This window comes from Rattus rattus, chromosome 10 (genome assembly GCF_011064425.1).
Source record: "Rattus rattus isolate New Zealand chromosome 10, Rrattus_CSIRO_v1, whole genome shotgun sequence".
Lineage (NCBI taxonomy): Eukaryota > Metazoa > Chordata > Mammalia > Rodentia > Muridae > Rattus > Rattus rattus.
In genome coordinates, this window is record NC_046163.1 from 4468150 (window position 1) to 4485301 (window position 17152).

The following is a 17152-nucleotide window of genomic DNA, read 5'->3' on the forward strand; positions in this document are numbered from 1 at the left end:
TCTGAGGAGCACCACCTGCCTCTCCCTAATTTTTCTCAGTCTCCCATACACTCTGTTGGCAGTGATACCTTTGTTTACTACACCAATAAGTATAGAGTTCATCTCAGGAACTGGAGGACATCTTAGAGATAGGCAGGAAGATTTACAGGTTCAAAGGCTGCCTGATTAATTAGTTTAACAGCATCTCCTAGAGGAGGAAGGGACCCTGCACGTGCAGCCTCCCAATCAGTCGCCTTTGTCTAGTTCCGTTTGCTCTTCCTCTGACTGAATGTAGTGTTTTCCTATCCTCTGACTACAGTTATGCTGTCACTGCTGTTACCCCGCTGAAGCCAGGCACCTGCCAGAGTCTGTTGGCACTGAATCCAGAGCTCAGCTCAATGTGCACTCCATTGCAAGCTTCGTGTCAGATGCCTGGAAGGAGGCGGCCTGTCACATGTTTTTTTTTTCTTCCCCAATAGTGGCTGTTCCTGAAGTGATCATGATGAGAGGGAAAGGCTGAGGAAATTAATTTGATGCTTATTTATGCAGTGAAATTACAATCAGGCAGATGGCCTTACTCTATCCAGAGATTTTCCTCTGACATTTCCTCTCAGGCTCTGGACATCAAAGCTATGTAAATAATAGAGGTGATAATTGATGGCCATGGAATTTGGATCTTTATTGGAGGGGTAGGGAATATTGTCATAGTATTACAGAATGCCTTTGCTAAAAAGAGCATTGGGGGTTACAGTTAATCCAAAGGGGTTTTTTAGACTTGTTCTTAAGAACTTATTCTTCAAACCAGACCACACATAGAATCAGAGTTTATTATGAGCAGAGTTGTTTTCATTGAGGTAAAGATAAAAAGGGTCCAAGACCTCCTAGCTGGGTCACCACCTTTGCCCTTCTCAGGGATAACCTGGGTGCTGACATTGAACTTGAGAGCTGTGATCTACAACTTGAAAACCACTACACTGGTCACATTTGCTCATTGGATTGTCAAGGACACAGGTCTGGGGATGGGATAGGAGTAGCTTTGCCAGGGTAGCTTGATTCTACCTCTACTGTTTTGTTTCCACTGTTTTGTTTCCATGTGTGTGTGTGTATGAGAGAGAGAGAGAGAGAGAGAGAGAGAGAGAGAGAGAGAGAGAGAGAGAGAGAGAGAGAGAGAGAAATACATGCACTTGAGTACAGGTGCCCATGTGAGTCTAGAAGAGAGTGTTAGATTTCCTGGATCTGGAGTTACAAGCAGTTTTGAGCTTCAGATACGGGTGCTAGGAGCCAAACACAAGTCTTAAAAGGGAATAAGAACTCTTAATCACACAGCAATCTTTCAAGCCCTGAACTTGTTTTTTGAGACAGATTCTTAAAACTTCATCTTAACTAGCTAACCGTCAAGGCCCGTTTCCCACCTCTTCAGTGCTAGATTAGACACCTCAGCCACATAGGCATGTGACCAAACACAATTCCTCATGTGCACCACAAGGACTTTACTAATTGAACTGTTCCCCTACCCCTGGTTTTGTTGTTATTTGTTTAAAGACAGAGACTGGCTTTGAATTGACTTTGTAGCTGAGGATGACCTTGAACTTCTGATCCTTCCTGCTTTCCCCTCCTGAGTGCTTGAGATTACAGGCCTGCTTCACCACACTCAGTTTATTCAGTGCTGGGGGAAATCAAACCTAAGTCTCCATGCATGCTAGACAAACCCCTTCCAGTTGACCTACATTCCCCAACCCCTACAATTGCCTCTTTCATAGCATTTTCGTCTTTTCATTTTTGTTGTTGAAAATCAGAAACATGATAAGAATCTTCCTGGTAACGCTCATACTTAGGACTTTTTGGTTTAGCTTTCCTCAGCTCAAGCCTGTCCCACATCACTAAAAGTTGATGTCATAACTTAAGCAACCTTCTTTTCTCCTTCTCCCACCTACTTAGAGCTGAGTGAATGCGAGTTTACTGCTGAGACAGCACTCCAGATTTTCCTGACTGCTCCATTGGCCTGGAAAGCTTGCTATGTAGTGACTTCTAACCACAGCAACCCTTAGGGAATCGAGGCAGGCTGTATTATTATTGAATGTTGTTGTCATGACATGCCCCAGACAAACCAGAAAACAGAACAGAGTTCTCTAACTATTCTCATTCTTATGAAATATCATTTGGTTAACTCTTGTCACTGTTTCTTATGAATCTTCTTCTGTCTAACCACCTCAGTGCCCTACATGGTCTGCTAGCCACTAAAGTAGGGGGCAAGAACTAAGGAATCTTATCCAGGCTTTGAAATTGTTATCTCAGCTTCCTTCCTATTGCAGTCAGTCAGTCCCTTGATATGGTCAGATCTACCCTGAGACCACTTCCCTTGCTGCCAGGCCTGGGGTGTCTGTGGTATGCTTATGTGTGTGCCGTCTCCTTCCCACAGCAGTGTTGTGACCTCGGCTACCATGCTAGCCTGAACCGGGCTCTACGCACTTTTCTGTCTGCTGAATTAAATCTGGAACAATCAAAACATGAAGGTCTGGATGCTATTGAAAATGCAGTGGAAAACCTAGATGCCACCAGTGACAAGCAACGGCTCATGGAGATGTACAATAATGTTTTCTGCCCCCCTATGAAGTTTGAATTCCAGCCCCACATGGGAGATATGGTAAGGCCTTTCCCTACCTTGCACCTTTCCCCAAAGGGACTTGAATGTACTAGACTTATGTATAGTTTTATTGCATCTGAAGGAGAGGGGGCTTCCTGTCAGGTAAACTGTTCCATTCTTTCAGACCCTGCAGTATATCTCTTTGGTTTTGACTGTTGTGTTTATCCTTGAGCCTAGGTTCATGTTCCATCTAATCCAGCCAACCTGAGCTGTAGAGTGTAAAGTGGATGATTCTCCCAGAGAGAATCCCACCCTCTCCCAAGTAACTGTGTTCTAGAAACCTGACTGGGGTGACCGGGGAATGAAGAAAAGCAGACACACACACAGAAAAGCTGGGGCTGGGTAGGTTGGGCTAGCTCTGATGGAGGATACGGCATTGGTCCTTGACACGACCATGTCTTGTCAACAATACACGTTCACTCAGGACTTCATCCACTTTTTACAGATTCTCTCAAGAGCGTCCTCAGCTCCCCACAGTAGTTAGTGAGACCAAAACGAGTAGATGAGAAGAGACCACAAATCAGCAAGGTGCTCTGGTCCCTGGATTAGAGTCTGGGCTCTAGAAGCTTTGCTCTACCTGAAAGCAGTAGTGTGCTGCTAGACAGTTGACGGTCACAGGCTGGCCACGCTGCAGTGGCACATCTCTGTCCTCTCCTTTTCTACTTGGGGAAAACCAGCCCCTTCCAGTTTGTTTCCACTGCTGTGGCTGAGTGATGCCAGCATCTGAAGAGATGGAAAACTAAAACAGCATCGCGTTAGCTACAGTTAGAGGGGCACTGCCAGCCTCCAGGAAGCCCAGGCTTCACCTGCTTTGACTCTGTTCAGGTTTGTCTTCTAGGCCATTCTCCAGCTGCCGTTGAGATTCTTTCCCCAGAATAAGTGAACTTGGGACTATCTGAAGGGACTGGTTGATTATCTGAGTTCTCTTCTGAGCCAAACAGCATGTGTCCATGAAGGGGAATCCCGATGATAGGCCCTCAGGCCCTCCTTGCACAGTGAGAACCACATTTCTGTACACAGATGGGGTGCATCGCCTTGCATCCTGGCAAAAGGTCACTGACAAAGCATGTGTCAGCAGCTCGCTGCTCCTTAAAGGAACAGCGTTGGAGGTGGTGTCTTCCTCTAGCGCTTCCGTGCTAGGCCAAGTGACTGTAACAAATAAGAGTTCATTCTTTCGTCCTGTATATGACACAGCTGATCGGTGGCTTAGCCAGAATTCCCCATTCTAGTTTAGAGTGAGATGCCAAATCATTCTTGGGCCCTGCTAACATATAAGCAGAAGGAAGGAGCTGCCTGGAAGTCCTTTAAATGGGACCAACGTTCAGTGGCATTTTAATGGAAGCTCTGAAATTGGCTACCCTGGTGTTCTTGGGCCACAGGTGGATAGGACTGATGTCAGCTGCTCTCAGATGCACTAGGACTTGGTGCCTGTTTCTACTGTTGGTGCACCCAGAGGTTTGAGGGGCACTGGATGCACGACTGATGAAGTCAGGGCCAGAAACAGACATTTCATTCTTGGCAGTAACCCATCTGGCCAACAAGCTTTCTCCATTATGTCTACTTCTAAAAGCCATAGTGAAATCAGCTGCAAAGCCTGAGCAAGCCTCTCAGCTGAAGAGGAGATTGGAATCTTAAATACCAAAGGGGAAAGGGTCAATTTCCAGTCCCTCCCTTTGAAGAGGTTTTAGTTTTTTGAGTAAGCAAATGGTTTACAAGTATGTGAGTCTGCTCAGTCTTTGCTGAGGGCAAAGGAGCCCAGTTCTATCCAGATGTCTCCTCTGGTAATAAGGTGACAGGCACTGCCTCCACGTGGGTCCTATCCTTCACCTCCCAGCCTTCTGCCTGCCATCAGTCATCCAGGAGATTATCAGATTACCTCATGCCGTAGCCTTACCTTTATCAAGAGACTCTAGGTCTGCGTTCCCTCACAGAGGATAAAGTTGGTTAATTGGGGATGGGGGTGCAGGGGACCCCACAATGATGGCTATCTAAAAGATGTCAAGTTTCTTCTGTCAGATCTCATGCCTTCTGGGGCTTTCTAACTTGGGCTTAAGAACTTGTTCCCATATTCACATGAACTCTTTCCCATTGAGTCAAAGCTCTCGTGCATGGTCCAGATTTATAAACATACAGGCTGCCAGCAGCAGCAACTTAGCTTCCCGGCCCACTTCTCTCCTTATTTCTAACTCTAGTGGATGGAGTGGGAGGAGGGAAGAGCAGAGAGGTGACCACTTGGACCTTTGAGCATTGGTTTCTGGGCTGGGGCTGCCTGAGACACTCCCGTCCAGCCTCCTCAGAATCCCCTAGGTCTGCAGATGCTGCTGGACCTACCCTGCCATCACCTGCCTACAAAGAGAGAAACGTGGTCTTTCCAAACAGATCTCCTCCCCTTTCACATAAAGACTGCAAGCTTTCCATTAGCTGGGATACAATGCAGTGTAAATCGTTCATGAGCAGTAGTGAGAACTCTGGAATCCTCCTCCTGACCTTCTGTTGCTTTTTCTGACAGGCCTCTCAGCTCTGTGCCCAGCAGCCTGTCCAGAGTGAGCTGGTGCAAAGATGCCAACAACTGCAGTCTCGCTTATCCACTCTGAAGATCGAGAATGAAGAGGTGCGTTTCCTTCCTAGGAGGCTGGGAGCCACGGTTTCCTTGTTGAACTATTTGTGGTCGTCCATCAGGGACAAGTGGAAGGAGCATGCAGAGATTTCCTGGCCAGTGGAAGCTTGTGCTTTCCCTGCTGCTACATCCTGCCCTTGACATTCAGGAAGTTGTTTGTACGATGCCAAAGGTTGTGCTCTGTTTTGGGCTTTTACAAAATGCCCCTCCCCACTACACATTTAATCAAAGTGGCACTTGGCCACCGTGTGAACTATATCAAGTCTCTGAAATGACCCACTCATGACTGGCTTTTTCCAGCATTTTCAAAAAGAAACCTTTTGACTTTGACACTTCAGACATCTCCTTCCTCCTACAGGAGGGTGACTTTTTTTTTTTTCTCTAAACACAGCATATTTTCTTTTAATATCCAGTTTTACAAGGCAATTTTTAAAAGTTTAAAGGCAATCCAGTTTAAAAAGATAATTCAGGTTTCTGTTGAGCTCAGATGGCTTCTTGTATTTTAGTAAGTCTTAATTTTACTAGGAAGTAGGGCTGGGTCACTTAGTTTGCAAATAGGACAACAAACCCATTGTTTGATCGAGGGTCATGAAATGGTGCTGGGGCATTGAAGGACGAGTCTATCACATATTTTAATTAGCTCTGGTATGATGGAAATACTGTTTTGCAATTATGTTATTCTATTTTCCTTTGCACTTCCATTATAATAAAGAAATAGCACTAACTCTTAAACTAAATTTTGGAGCTGGAGAGATGGTTAAGTGGCTAAAAGCACTGGTTGCTCTTGCAGAGGACACAGGCTTGGCTTCTAGCACCTGCATGGTGGCTCACAGCCATCTCTAACCTCAACTCCAGGAGCTCCAAAAGAAATCAGGCACTGTGTGAGACACACACACACACGCGGGTACAACATCCTTACACATAAAATAAGTCTCTTTGAAGAAAGTAAACATTACATAAGAGCGCCGCATCGGGTGCACAGCAGGAAGAGTGGTGTTTAGGTGTGTGCTGGGGAGAGCAGTGTGCTGAAGCTGGGTTCCTGTCATATTCATCACTCAGCACTGTTCAGGGAGAAGTGTAATCTCTGCCTGCCTGCCTGCCTGCCTGCCTGCCTGCCTGCCTGCCTGCCTGCCTTCCTTCCTTCCTTCCTTCCTTCCTTCCTTCCTTCCTTCCTTCCTTCCTGCCTGCCTGCCTGCCTGCCTGCCTGCCTGCCTGCCTGCCTGCCTGCCTGCCTGCCTGCCTGCCGCCTGCCTGCCTTCCTGCCTCCTGCCTCCTGCCTCCTGCCTGCCTGCCTGCCTGCCTGCCTGCCTGCCTGCCTGCCTGCCTGCCCTGCCTGCCTGCCTGCCTGCCTGCCTGCCTGCCTGCCTCCTTCCTACTGCTCTCTTGAGAGGAGAGACATAGCCCTCTCAAGCTCCTCCTAGTTGCTCTATCACCTGCCATTTTATAGCCTGCTTCTCATGATTGCTTTGGCTATTATGGATATAGGTGAAAAAGACGATGGAGGCCACCCTGCAGACCATTCAGGACATCGTGACTGTTGAGGATTTTGATGTATCTGACTGCTTCCAGTATAGCAATTCCATGGAGTCTGTCAAATCAACTGTCTCAGAAACGTTCATGAGCAAGCCCAGCATTGCTAAGAGGAGAGCTAACCAGCAGGAGACGGAACAGTTCTATTTCACGGTAAGGGCACGCTTTGGCCTTACAGGAACATCAGTAGACACTGACACCCACAGGAGCTTTTGTCTGAAAAGCAAGCTTTAAATACACAAGGTGTGAACCTGGCATTCTTGGACACCATCTCTACCCTTAAAGCAAAGGCATCTCCAAGTTATTTGTGTCAGCTGGGGACCTGACAGGGCGCTCCTAAATAAATCACTAAGAAAAAGACGGAACTCTTCAATCAGCTAGTACGCTTTCATTCTCAGTCACAGGAGAGCATGTCAAGGGAATTAAGTTTATTGCTTTTTTTGAGAACTATATTTGCCAATATGTATATTGTTTTAAGAAATTTAAAGTCTCTCCTAAGTGATTTGAATACATTATCATATAACTTCCATTATTAGGAAGTGATTTTTCCTAATTATTTGTAAAAGTTAAAGAGACTTAAATGAGCAACTTGTTGGGTTTGTAGAGAATTCTAAAGCAGAATATTTTATTCATTTTTCTCCTTTTAGATGGGTAGGTGTGTGTCTATGTGTGAGTGTCTGTGTGTACAATGTTGAGTTTTTTTAAAAGCTGTCAGCTGGTCTTTTGTGCTGCTTTTTAATAATTAAAATGTTCTGAACTTGCCAAGTCTGACTTTTTGCCTGCACCAACATTTATTTCCTTATCTTCTGATGACCAAGAAAAGAAAAACTGACTTTTCAGTTGTAAGATAAAACACGGCCACTGAAAATGCACACTGACCAAATGAAAAGACTTCGCTTGTCTTCCAGTCATGAAGCACTCTCAGCATGGAGCAAATTAGATTTTTTCTTCCAGCTGGGACAATTTGTTTAATTTTTTTTGAACGTTCTCCTTTTTTCTTTAAGAGCTCTAACATGATTGATTGATGTTTTTGTAAATCTGTTTCAGTTAGTTAAGCTCCAAATCTTTGGTGTTTTTGTTGTTTTAAATCCCAAAGAAGACTTTTGAAAGAATATGATTTAAGAATATTGTTCTAAAACAACTCAAATTTTTTTGTTATATAAAGAAAAACATTTTAAAACATACTCATTATATAAAACCTAAGCAGAAAGAAGAGAATAAATACATATGAGCATGTATTTAAAATTGTATTTACAAAAATGAGACATTGTGATATGAATTGCATTATAAATTTAAGTCATTTAATTATATTTTCTAATTGCTTAGGGTGCAGTCATTTGCTTTTTTCTTGGTGGAACTTTCATATGTGCTGGGTAGGAGGTATACCACTGGGCTCTGTCTCCAGTCTACTACAGAGAATGGAATGACACATTGCCTAGTTCCCGGCACTCAGTAACTGCCCCCATTTTACCATCATCACTATCAGTCCATGCATCAGTCATCGTTAAGTTATTTACTGATCATTTATCATGTATTTGCTGTGTGCCAGGTTCTATGCTACAAGTTGTGAATGTTTAGAGTTGAAGAGAAAGAAGAGAATAAGGGCTTACACATATACCAGGGGACTTTGGTTGTGACTTCATGTGTTTCTAAATAAGGAAGATTTAAGTGTAGGAATGTGTGTGAGCAACAACAAGGACGAATGGTGCTGGGGGAAGCATCACACTGGCTTTTGTGTTTAATATGAGTAGATCAAAGAGGATTGGCAAGGAGAATAAAATTCTTCAAGAAGAGCAGACTATGTAAAAGTGTAAAGGCCTTCAGAAATCTAAATTACACATTACTACAACTTCTTGACTCTAATGGGGCTATCACTGTCCTCCTTACCAAACTATATTATCTCTTAATAATAGAATTTTTGGCAACTCTTTGTGAGTTGATTAAATATCAATGATGCAGTCTTATTATATTTCAGAAGATTCCATTTTTAAAATATACGTTTAAATGTTTTATACATATATATACACATTATGTATAAATTTTATATTTATATTTTAAATTTAAACTTGAGAATTCCATACATGTGTATAATGTATTTGACCATTTCACCCCTTCTATTCCTCCAGTAAAAAAATTTGAGGGCTTAGGGGTTGGGGAGATGGCTTAGTCAGTAAAGTACATGCCACACAAGCATGTACACCTAGGTTTAAACCCAAGTAACCCATGTGAAAGAAACCCAGACACCTGTAATTCCAGAACTGGGCAGTAGAAGCTGGGTCTCAGTAGCCAGCCAGGCTAGTGAGTTTGTAAGCTCCGGGCTCAGTGAGAATCCTTGCCTTAAGACATACGCTAGAGAGCAATTGAGGAAGACACTGTGACTAGCACAGGCCTTATATGCATGCACGCATATGTGTATACACATGTATATATGTATGTACTCAACAAAAGGGAAGAAGACGAGAAATTTTGGATATAAAACATCTTTACTCACCCAGTCTTTTTCAGAATTACTTTCTGCTTTGAATGAATCTATAACATACAACTTCAGAAGTTGAAATTTGTTCCAAAACAAGAAGGCTGATGAGATGCTTCAGCACTCTTAAGAGCTCGCATAGTGCTCTTGCAGAGGACGTGGGTTTGATCCCCAACACCATGGCTGCAGGCCATAACTGCCTATAGCTCCAGCTCTGAGAGTTGCAGTTCCCTGGCCTCCGTGGGCACCAGCACTCACATGCACATGCCCACACACAGACACACAATCCAAATAAAGCTTTTTAAGAAAGAAATAACTTTATCCAAACAGGTGACTTCTAAATCTTACCACCTGCAGTACACTGCAGTTCTGCAACACATTCCTGACTTGGTTAGCCATGGGACTCCATGTCAGCGTTTGTACACATTGCTTTAACTAGCAGCAATGAGCTTGGGCTTACCTAGATTTGTAAGAATTCATTACATTTCTGAGTGGATATGAAATGTGTCAGGTAATTTATGTCCTGATAGCAGGGCCTTTTTGGTAGTAGTAGTGAAGTGGGCATTCAGGTCTCCATATTAAAACAGAGGCCTGACTATGCTTGCTAACCAGGGAAGAAGAAAAAACCAAAGCAGCCCAGCTTGGAAGCTCCCTGCTCTTGGAAAGTAGAAGATGCCCCTCACCATGGCTGGACTCATAGCTAGTGTGTCCAGTGATCACGTGGGCTTTTGGGATAGTCTATCACTGCTTGCTGCTGTCATCAGATTAATCTGCCCATGTGACATCAATTAGAAGCTTGAAGCATGTCTTACAAAGATCAGTTGCTTGCAATAGCCTGTGGAAAATTACAGAATTTTAAACTTGAAGCAACTTTTAAACATCCTCTAACTCAGCCTCCTCATTGAAAGCTTTGTGGGGAAAGAAAAAGGGAAAAACATGCAGTGGATGGTTAGCTTGAACAAGGCCGTCATCAAGAGCTGAAGCCAGAACTCAGACCACCTGCTAGCATGGGCTTTCCCTCTGTGCCCTGCTGAGGAGCTAAAAGGGAAGGCTCAGCAACTCTCCCCTCATTATAAGAAGGGAAGTGCTTTCTGACCTCCTTGTCTTTTTGTCTGTCACTCATCTTCTACAGTACATCATCCCTCAGTGTCTACTTCTTTTTTTGTTGTTACATCCTTTAAAAAAGACTAAAATATATCAAAAGGAAACTAGAGAGAAGGCACACACGCTTTACCTTACCCCTGACACCTCCTTTTCCTCCCTTCTGCCATGGATTGCAACTAGTATATTCCGTCCTTTCAGAGGTTTTCAATGCATAGGCAATCAGTGCTCTATCAGTGAGTGCCTCTTAATACAATCAACTACACTGGAAATGTATCAGATGTGGCTGGGAATGTAGCTCAGTAGTTAAGAGTGCCTTGTGTGATACTGTGCTTGCCCTGCAAGCGGAACATTAAGGACTAAAGTGTGACAAGCGAGTATATCACCCTCACTGTTCCCCACTGGACTATCATCACTTATTTTGAATAAGATTCATGTAAAGGAACTGTCCCATAGCTCACAGAAACCTTTTTCCAATGGCTGGACAGAATTCCACTGTATAGTTACATCATCTCCATTTAAACAGCTCTCTGCTCTGGTTAGCCAAGAATCATTGAACCTTAGAAGGTAGAGTGTCTCCAAAATGGAAAAATTGGACTACGGGGTTTTTGGTTTTGTTTTTTTTTAGTATTTTCCAGACTTACTTTTATGTGAGTTTTTGTCTGTATGCAATTGCATCAAAGGTCAGAAGAGGGCACTGGAACCCCAAAACTTTGCCTCACTGTTTGTGAGCCATCATGTGAATGCTAGAAACTGAACCCAGGTCTTCTGCACGTGTAGTAAGTGCTCTTAACTGCTGAGCCATCTCTCTAGCCCCAAGTGTGGAGTTCAAGTAGGAGGTAAGATGAGGAAGGGATTGAAAATTGTGGCTGATGAAATAGTCAAACTGTCTGAATTCTTAGGGGTAGATTTGGCCGTCTTTTGTCCATCAGGCAAAATACTAGATTTAGAGCTGTGGTCTGGTATATTACTCTGTGTGTATGTGTGTGTGTGTGTGTGTGTGTGGTCTTGATATTATGCTAAATCACCAAAAGGCTACTTATTCCTCCCTGGCCTTAGCTGTCTCAGCTCTGTGTCTGTTCAGCAGCAACCGAACCCTTCTACCTCAACTCCCCTGATAAAACAGGATTATTTATTCCCAGCATGTCTGTCCTGACTTCTGGGTGAGATAAGGCAGTGATGGATAGCATGTCTGCAGACTCTGGGATCCCTTTGCCTTCCCACCTAGATGCCAGACCCGGAGTTCTTCCTGCCCTCGTATTAGGGATGCAGAGCATATCTTGATACAGTTTGATCTTTTAGATTAATGGAACCTGAAAAGGTAACTTCATACTCTTTTATCAGACTGTTATTTGTTTTACTGGTTCACCAAGTGACAGCTGAAGTTACCCAGTGAGCTGTGAACATGAACTTGAGGCTGGGGGAAGGGTTGGGAATTGAGAAAAGAAACATGAGTTAGAGAAAGGAACTTTTATTCATTCCCTTTCAGGATTGTAGCTGTATTCTGAGCATTCTGGTCTGTGTTAGAGGTTATAGCTTCTTGAACTTTCTTCTTTAGGAAACCCTTGAGACTCTTGGGATAACCTTCCAAAGATCGGCCTTTCGGGGTTGTACTATCAGCAGTGGATACTTCCTAGAGGTTTTTCCACTCTGGGTCCTAAGTATGATTCCAAACCTGCAATTAGGCCTTGTTTGGGGATTAGGATATCATCCAGGAAGGCTGACAGCAAGTGAGCTAACAGCTGGAACAGATGGAAAGAGGAAGGTGACAAGAGAGCCTATTTTCATGCAGATGTTCCATGCAAAGGCATAAAGGATCAGAGAACAGGCCTTAAATAAGGCAGCAGAAATGACTTAGCATAGGGTTTGCTTCTGGTTTGTTTTATTTAGAGTGGAGGCTGGGTTTATAATTGTGAGGAGCAGCCTCGACAGAAGAGAATGAGATTGTTCACCATTTATTCGTTCTTCATATTTAATAAGTTTCTTCCATCCAGCACTAAGCATCAGGATAGTCAGGATAGCCAACATGGTCTCTGGACCACCTTATATTTATTATTAATGAAATGGTAATAGTCATAAAAATCAAAGGCTTGGTGTACAATTCTTTTTCTTTCTTTAGTGCACAGTAAAAGACAAAACTATTATTATTAAAATGTTTATTCACTGGAGCAAAGCCAAATCTTTCTAGTGACGCATGGATCATGCTCTGAGATACCTTCCCATCGCTTTTAAGTTAAATGCCATCATATGAACCAGTGCATCAGGAGATAGATAGCCAAGGCAGACTCAGATTCTCAACAATGGCTTAGAGGAGAGTAGAAAAAGATCCTCACCTGGCATTACCACCTACAGTCTGCAGTGATACCCCCCTCTTAGGGTTGTCTTATCATCCCTAAAAGAACTACTATTGTCTTCCTCAGATATGGGTAGAAGAATTATGAGAATCAGATGAGAGACTGTGTACTAAAGTAGTCTAAAGCCTCCTGTGTTGCTGTTAATGTTAAAAAGATGACTACTATGAAAGTCTGTTCCGCTTCTCTTTGGCTCTTTAATGGAGTAGGTGGAACATTTTATTATAAAGCTTCAGAGCACACACCATTCTGTCAAACTGCATGTTGGATACTATTATGTGACAAGATTTTCCTGGGAAGACACAACACACATCTACTCACCCCAGAGAGAGAACCCATGACAGACTAAAACAGGGACACCACTGGTGAACCAGTGGGTTTTGGGGGGGTTACCTACAGGAGCAGGGATGACTCAAAGACATCTTCATCCCCAAAGCTCTCAAAAGCTGGGCACCTGGGGAGCACTGCATAGCCTTCAGGCAGCTCAGTTGAAGAGTGTCCTTTCTAGGTGGCTTAGTCGGAACCTCTGCTGGTCTCTGATTCTTTCCAGGCATCTTGGCTGTCCCGCTTCTTTGTAGCAGCTGGGCTTGTCTGAAGTGACTCAGCTGTTTATCTATGTTGTTACTCTTGGGGGAGGGGCCTACTGAATCTGGTTACTTTTAGAAACTTCCTGGGCCAGCTTTTGAGGTTTTTTTTTTTTTTACTTTCTCTCTAATGGGGCTTCCCTGGGAAATGGACTGTTTTGATGGGGGTGGGGGTGAGGGGGGCACCTGCTACACAACAGATAGTAAAGCCATTAGTTTGTTTTGGCCTTTGAGAAATTTCATTAATCTCTTCAAACCACACCGCCGTCTTCTCATTACTCAAGTAAAGTGGGAGTAATGATACTAGTAATTTATGTAGTTATTTTGAAGATTTGGTGAATTATCCAGTCAAGCATAGTCTCTCACAAGCCAGACAAGAGTGGATGAGATGTCAAAACTGAAATTGCAACAGCAGTCATTTTCCACCTGCCGTCGCAAGTGTGATGGCACATTTCATCTTTTGCTTGGCATCTGTAGGTACAGGTACTAGGTGGCAGCCACTCCAGCTGAGCACTGAAACTCCCACCTTTCAAGATGCCTGTGCTGGAATAGAAGGGGAGACATGTTAGGGTCTGTCTGGCTTATACACGGGGGCTCTGCAGTTAGGCTTACCCTGACCCAGCTACTACGGCAATGAAACGCACCCTGGGGTGAGCAGGATACCAGCCTAAGTGGCAGACAGCAAGCGCATGTCTTCACACCCACAACACTGACACTCAGGAAGGTCGCCAACCCTCCTGGCCGCTCTCCTTCATTACTGGGACTGAAGGAGACAGATGAAGGACTTTCCTTAGAGAATAGTTTTCTTATACAGGCTAACATGAAATTCATAGGAAAATCCTAGATAGAATATGCACCTACCTTGAAAGTCAGCAGAGAGACAGATTTTAAAAAGAAAAGAAAAAGGAAAGAATTTGAATGGACTTGCCTGAAATTTGAGTCAGAAAGTCAGAAATCAAATGGCCTCTCAAAAGTAATTGTCCAGTTGAACATTTGTATCTTGTGTTTCTTCAAGAATCTAAGTTCTCTTATTTCTCCTCTTCTCTTACAGAAAATGAAGGAGTACTTGGAGGGTAGGAACCTCATCACTAAATTACAAGCCAAGCATGACCTCCTGCAGAAGACCCTGGGAGAAAGTGAGTATGAGCATGCTCTGCTGGAGGCTGGTGGAGCAGAGAGGCCTCCGCCCTCAGCCCGCCAGCCCCAACTGGTTATATGAATGTACTTCTCTTCCTAGACTTCAGTGTGAAAGCACTCCTTCAATGGCTGCTTGAGCAGTGGGAAAACAGCAGTGTGTGAGAAACGCTAATGTTCATCATGGAACATATGCTCTTTCCACCCAGACCCTTCACCGTTCTGCCACGTCTGTAGTAAAGGAGCGCAGGGCTATGGCCTCTCCAGACGCTTGTTAAGACTCCCAGTCCTGGGGAGAGAGAGGGACCTCAAAAGGAGGGGATAGACAGACTTGTTGCTTCTTTAGCTATCGGGGTGAACATTCATTTCCTTTTACTTCATCAGCAGCCATCTCTCTACTGTGGCTGTGCTAAAACCCAAGTGCTAAATGTATTGTCTCATCTCTGGCAATGATCTTACCCAGACACTGGAAAGTCCTGAGGCAGAGAACTGGACAGACATTCTGGACTTTCTCTCCCCAGTCAGCTGTCAAACAGAAGGCAAAGCGAAGGTTGAAAAGAAGCTTCCCTGAGGTTGTTTGGCACCCTGCCAGGGTCTCCTGCCTCCTTCTCAGCATCTTATGATTAATGGGATTTCCAGGTTAGGGATGCCCCTGAATGCTCTGCCCTCCTCCCGCTCCTACTAGCCTGTTCTCCACAGGGAAGCAGTGCGGTCTCCTCACTGACAATGCGTGTTAACTCATACAGAACTCAACACCTTAAAGTCAATTCTCGAGCACTCAGAAAACTGGGAAGTAAAGCAGAATTTACAAAGAAAGACACATTGGGTTTTTAGCTCAAGAATTGGACTATCCCATTTTTCAGACCAGACTAACCTACCTATCCTTGCCTTGCCTTTGTCCTGCCCTGGCCAATTCCCCCAAATGATTTTCTTTTTCTTTCTCTCTAGTATCTTTGATCTTATGATTTTTTTTTTTTAAAGATGTTTGCTTTAATGTGGGAGGGAAAAAAAGCCTTCTAGTAACTTCTGATCTTTTCCTACCTAAACAGTTCAGGTCTAGGCATGAGAGCCAGATTTGCTTACAAAAAGTCTGTACTCTCGAGCTACCAGATTGCTGTATGGTGAGTTGAAGGAAAGACAGCTCATAAAAATTATTGGAAGAAACTTATTATGATTTCTTTTTCTCAAAACAATTTGAACACAGCCTGGAAGACAGGCAAAAAGGCTTTGGAGCTGTGTGTGTGTGCGCGTGTTTGTACACATATATGCACCAAATAATACTACTCTAGAGGGACGGAGGCTGACCACTGGGGCTCTAAATTGCCATAATTTAAAGATGACAAGTTCCAGAGATAGAGAAAAACAATAGCTATAAATCACCCTGTGTGCAAATCATCATGTCCCTGCCTTCTGTAAGTATCTGTCACCGTAATGCAAGAGCCTCTTGTTCTTGCCACAGAGGGATAATTGATGTGTATGAATATTCCAGAATGGAAATGGGACAGATGTTGAAAATAATGGCTCAGAATAATATTTTTGCAAATGAAAGCTGAGCCTTTGGTAACAGGGCTGTTGAAGATTGGGGGATGGTACTGCTGAAAGTAAGCTGAACTGTCTTAACAATTAGCAACACAAAATGAAAGAAAAACCTGGCCTTCCCCAACCCTCGGAGTTGCCTTTCCTGATCTTGAGTAAGGAGTATAGGAGTCAATCTTGTCTTTCCTGACTCAGTGCTCACCCGAGTTTGCAATTGATTTAGCTAAGACAGGTCAAGCTTCATCAACTGTTGGCCCAAAGAAGGCACCATATTACATCATGGTTTATGCATGCATATGTGCATATTTCTTATTAAAAATTTTTCCTTACCAACTTTAAGGTTTTCCATTTTATTTTTCAAAACTGTCTATGGCCTATGAAAATCTTACCACCTGTCATGAGATTGAAAGCCTTCATTTGCTACCCATGTGGGTATTGTTATCCCTGCCTTACTATGCTGGTTAACAGGAGAATTTAGTATGCTTCTAAAACTAGAACCTACATGTCTTCTCCTTCTTCCTTCCACAGTCCCTTTTCTCCTCTCCAAAGTCAACTGTGTGTGTGTGTGTGTGTGTGTGTGTGTGTGTGTGTTCGTTCATATAGTGACACACTAGCCATGTCCTGTGTTCCAAAACCTACCTTTAACCACCATTACGAGCGTACTCAGCACGTATGTAAGAAGCTGAACTGTGTGTATGGGAAGGCATACTGTAAATTTTGTTCTCTAAAGTGTGACTCAACTTGTTCTTCCACACATCAATGCCTGTTTTCTCATTTAGGAAGTAGAACTGACGAGGTTCAGAGGACCTGGAGCAGTAAAGTTGCTGCCCCAAAATGAGGTTCAGGGCAATCCTTTTCTTTTCTGCCTCTGGCTCCCTAGGAAGATAGGAAGGACATGGTAATTCCTAGGGCGTGCAGCTCTCCCCACCCCTCTACTTCAACAAATGCATTTTTCCCTTCTCTTTCCGCAGGTCAGCGGACAGACTGTAGTCTTGCCAGGTGAGTGACCCTGGGAAGGGTAAGGAGAGGCCTGTGGGAGAGAGCTGTGATGTCATTGTAAAAGTTATGGATGGCTTTGCAAAGGAGTGGCCCAAGGCAGGAGCTGCTTCCTTCTCCTTGCCTCACTACCTCCATCTCCTTTCAAGTGGCTATGGAGTTGCTCCGGTTTAGGGTAGTCTGAGCAAAATAATGTCATGGGAGATG

General features: G+C 43.8%; 1 protein-coding gene across 2 annotated transcripts in view; it reads left to right on the forward strand.

Moving 5' to 3' along the window:
* The window catches only part of Srgap2 (SLIT-ROBO Rho GTPase activating protein 2), a 220975-nt gene that overhangs the window by 167158 nt on the left and 36665 nt on the right, over window positions 1-17152 (forward strand). For both annotated transcript variants that reach the window (XM_032914707.1, XM_032914706.1), the window contains 5 exons: window positions 2399-2623; window positions 5133-5234; window positions 6726-6923; window positions 14331-14415; window positions 16921-16948. In XM_032914707.1, coding sequence (XP_032770598.1) covers window positions 2399-2623; window positions 5133-5234; window positions 6726-6923; window positions 14331-14415; window positions 16921-16948 — 638 coding nt within the window. The remainder of the gene's footprint in view (window positions 1-2398; window positions 2624-5132; window positions 5235-6725; window positions 6924-14330; window positions 14416-16920; window positions 16949-17152) is intronic.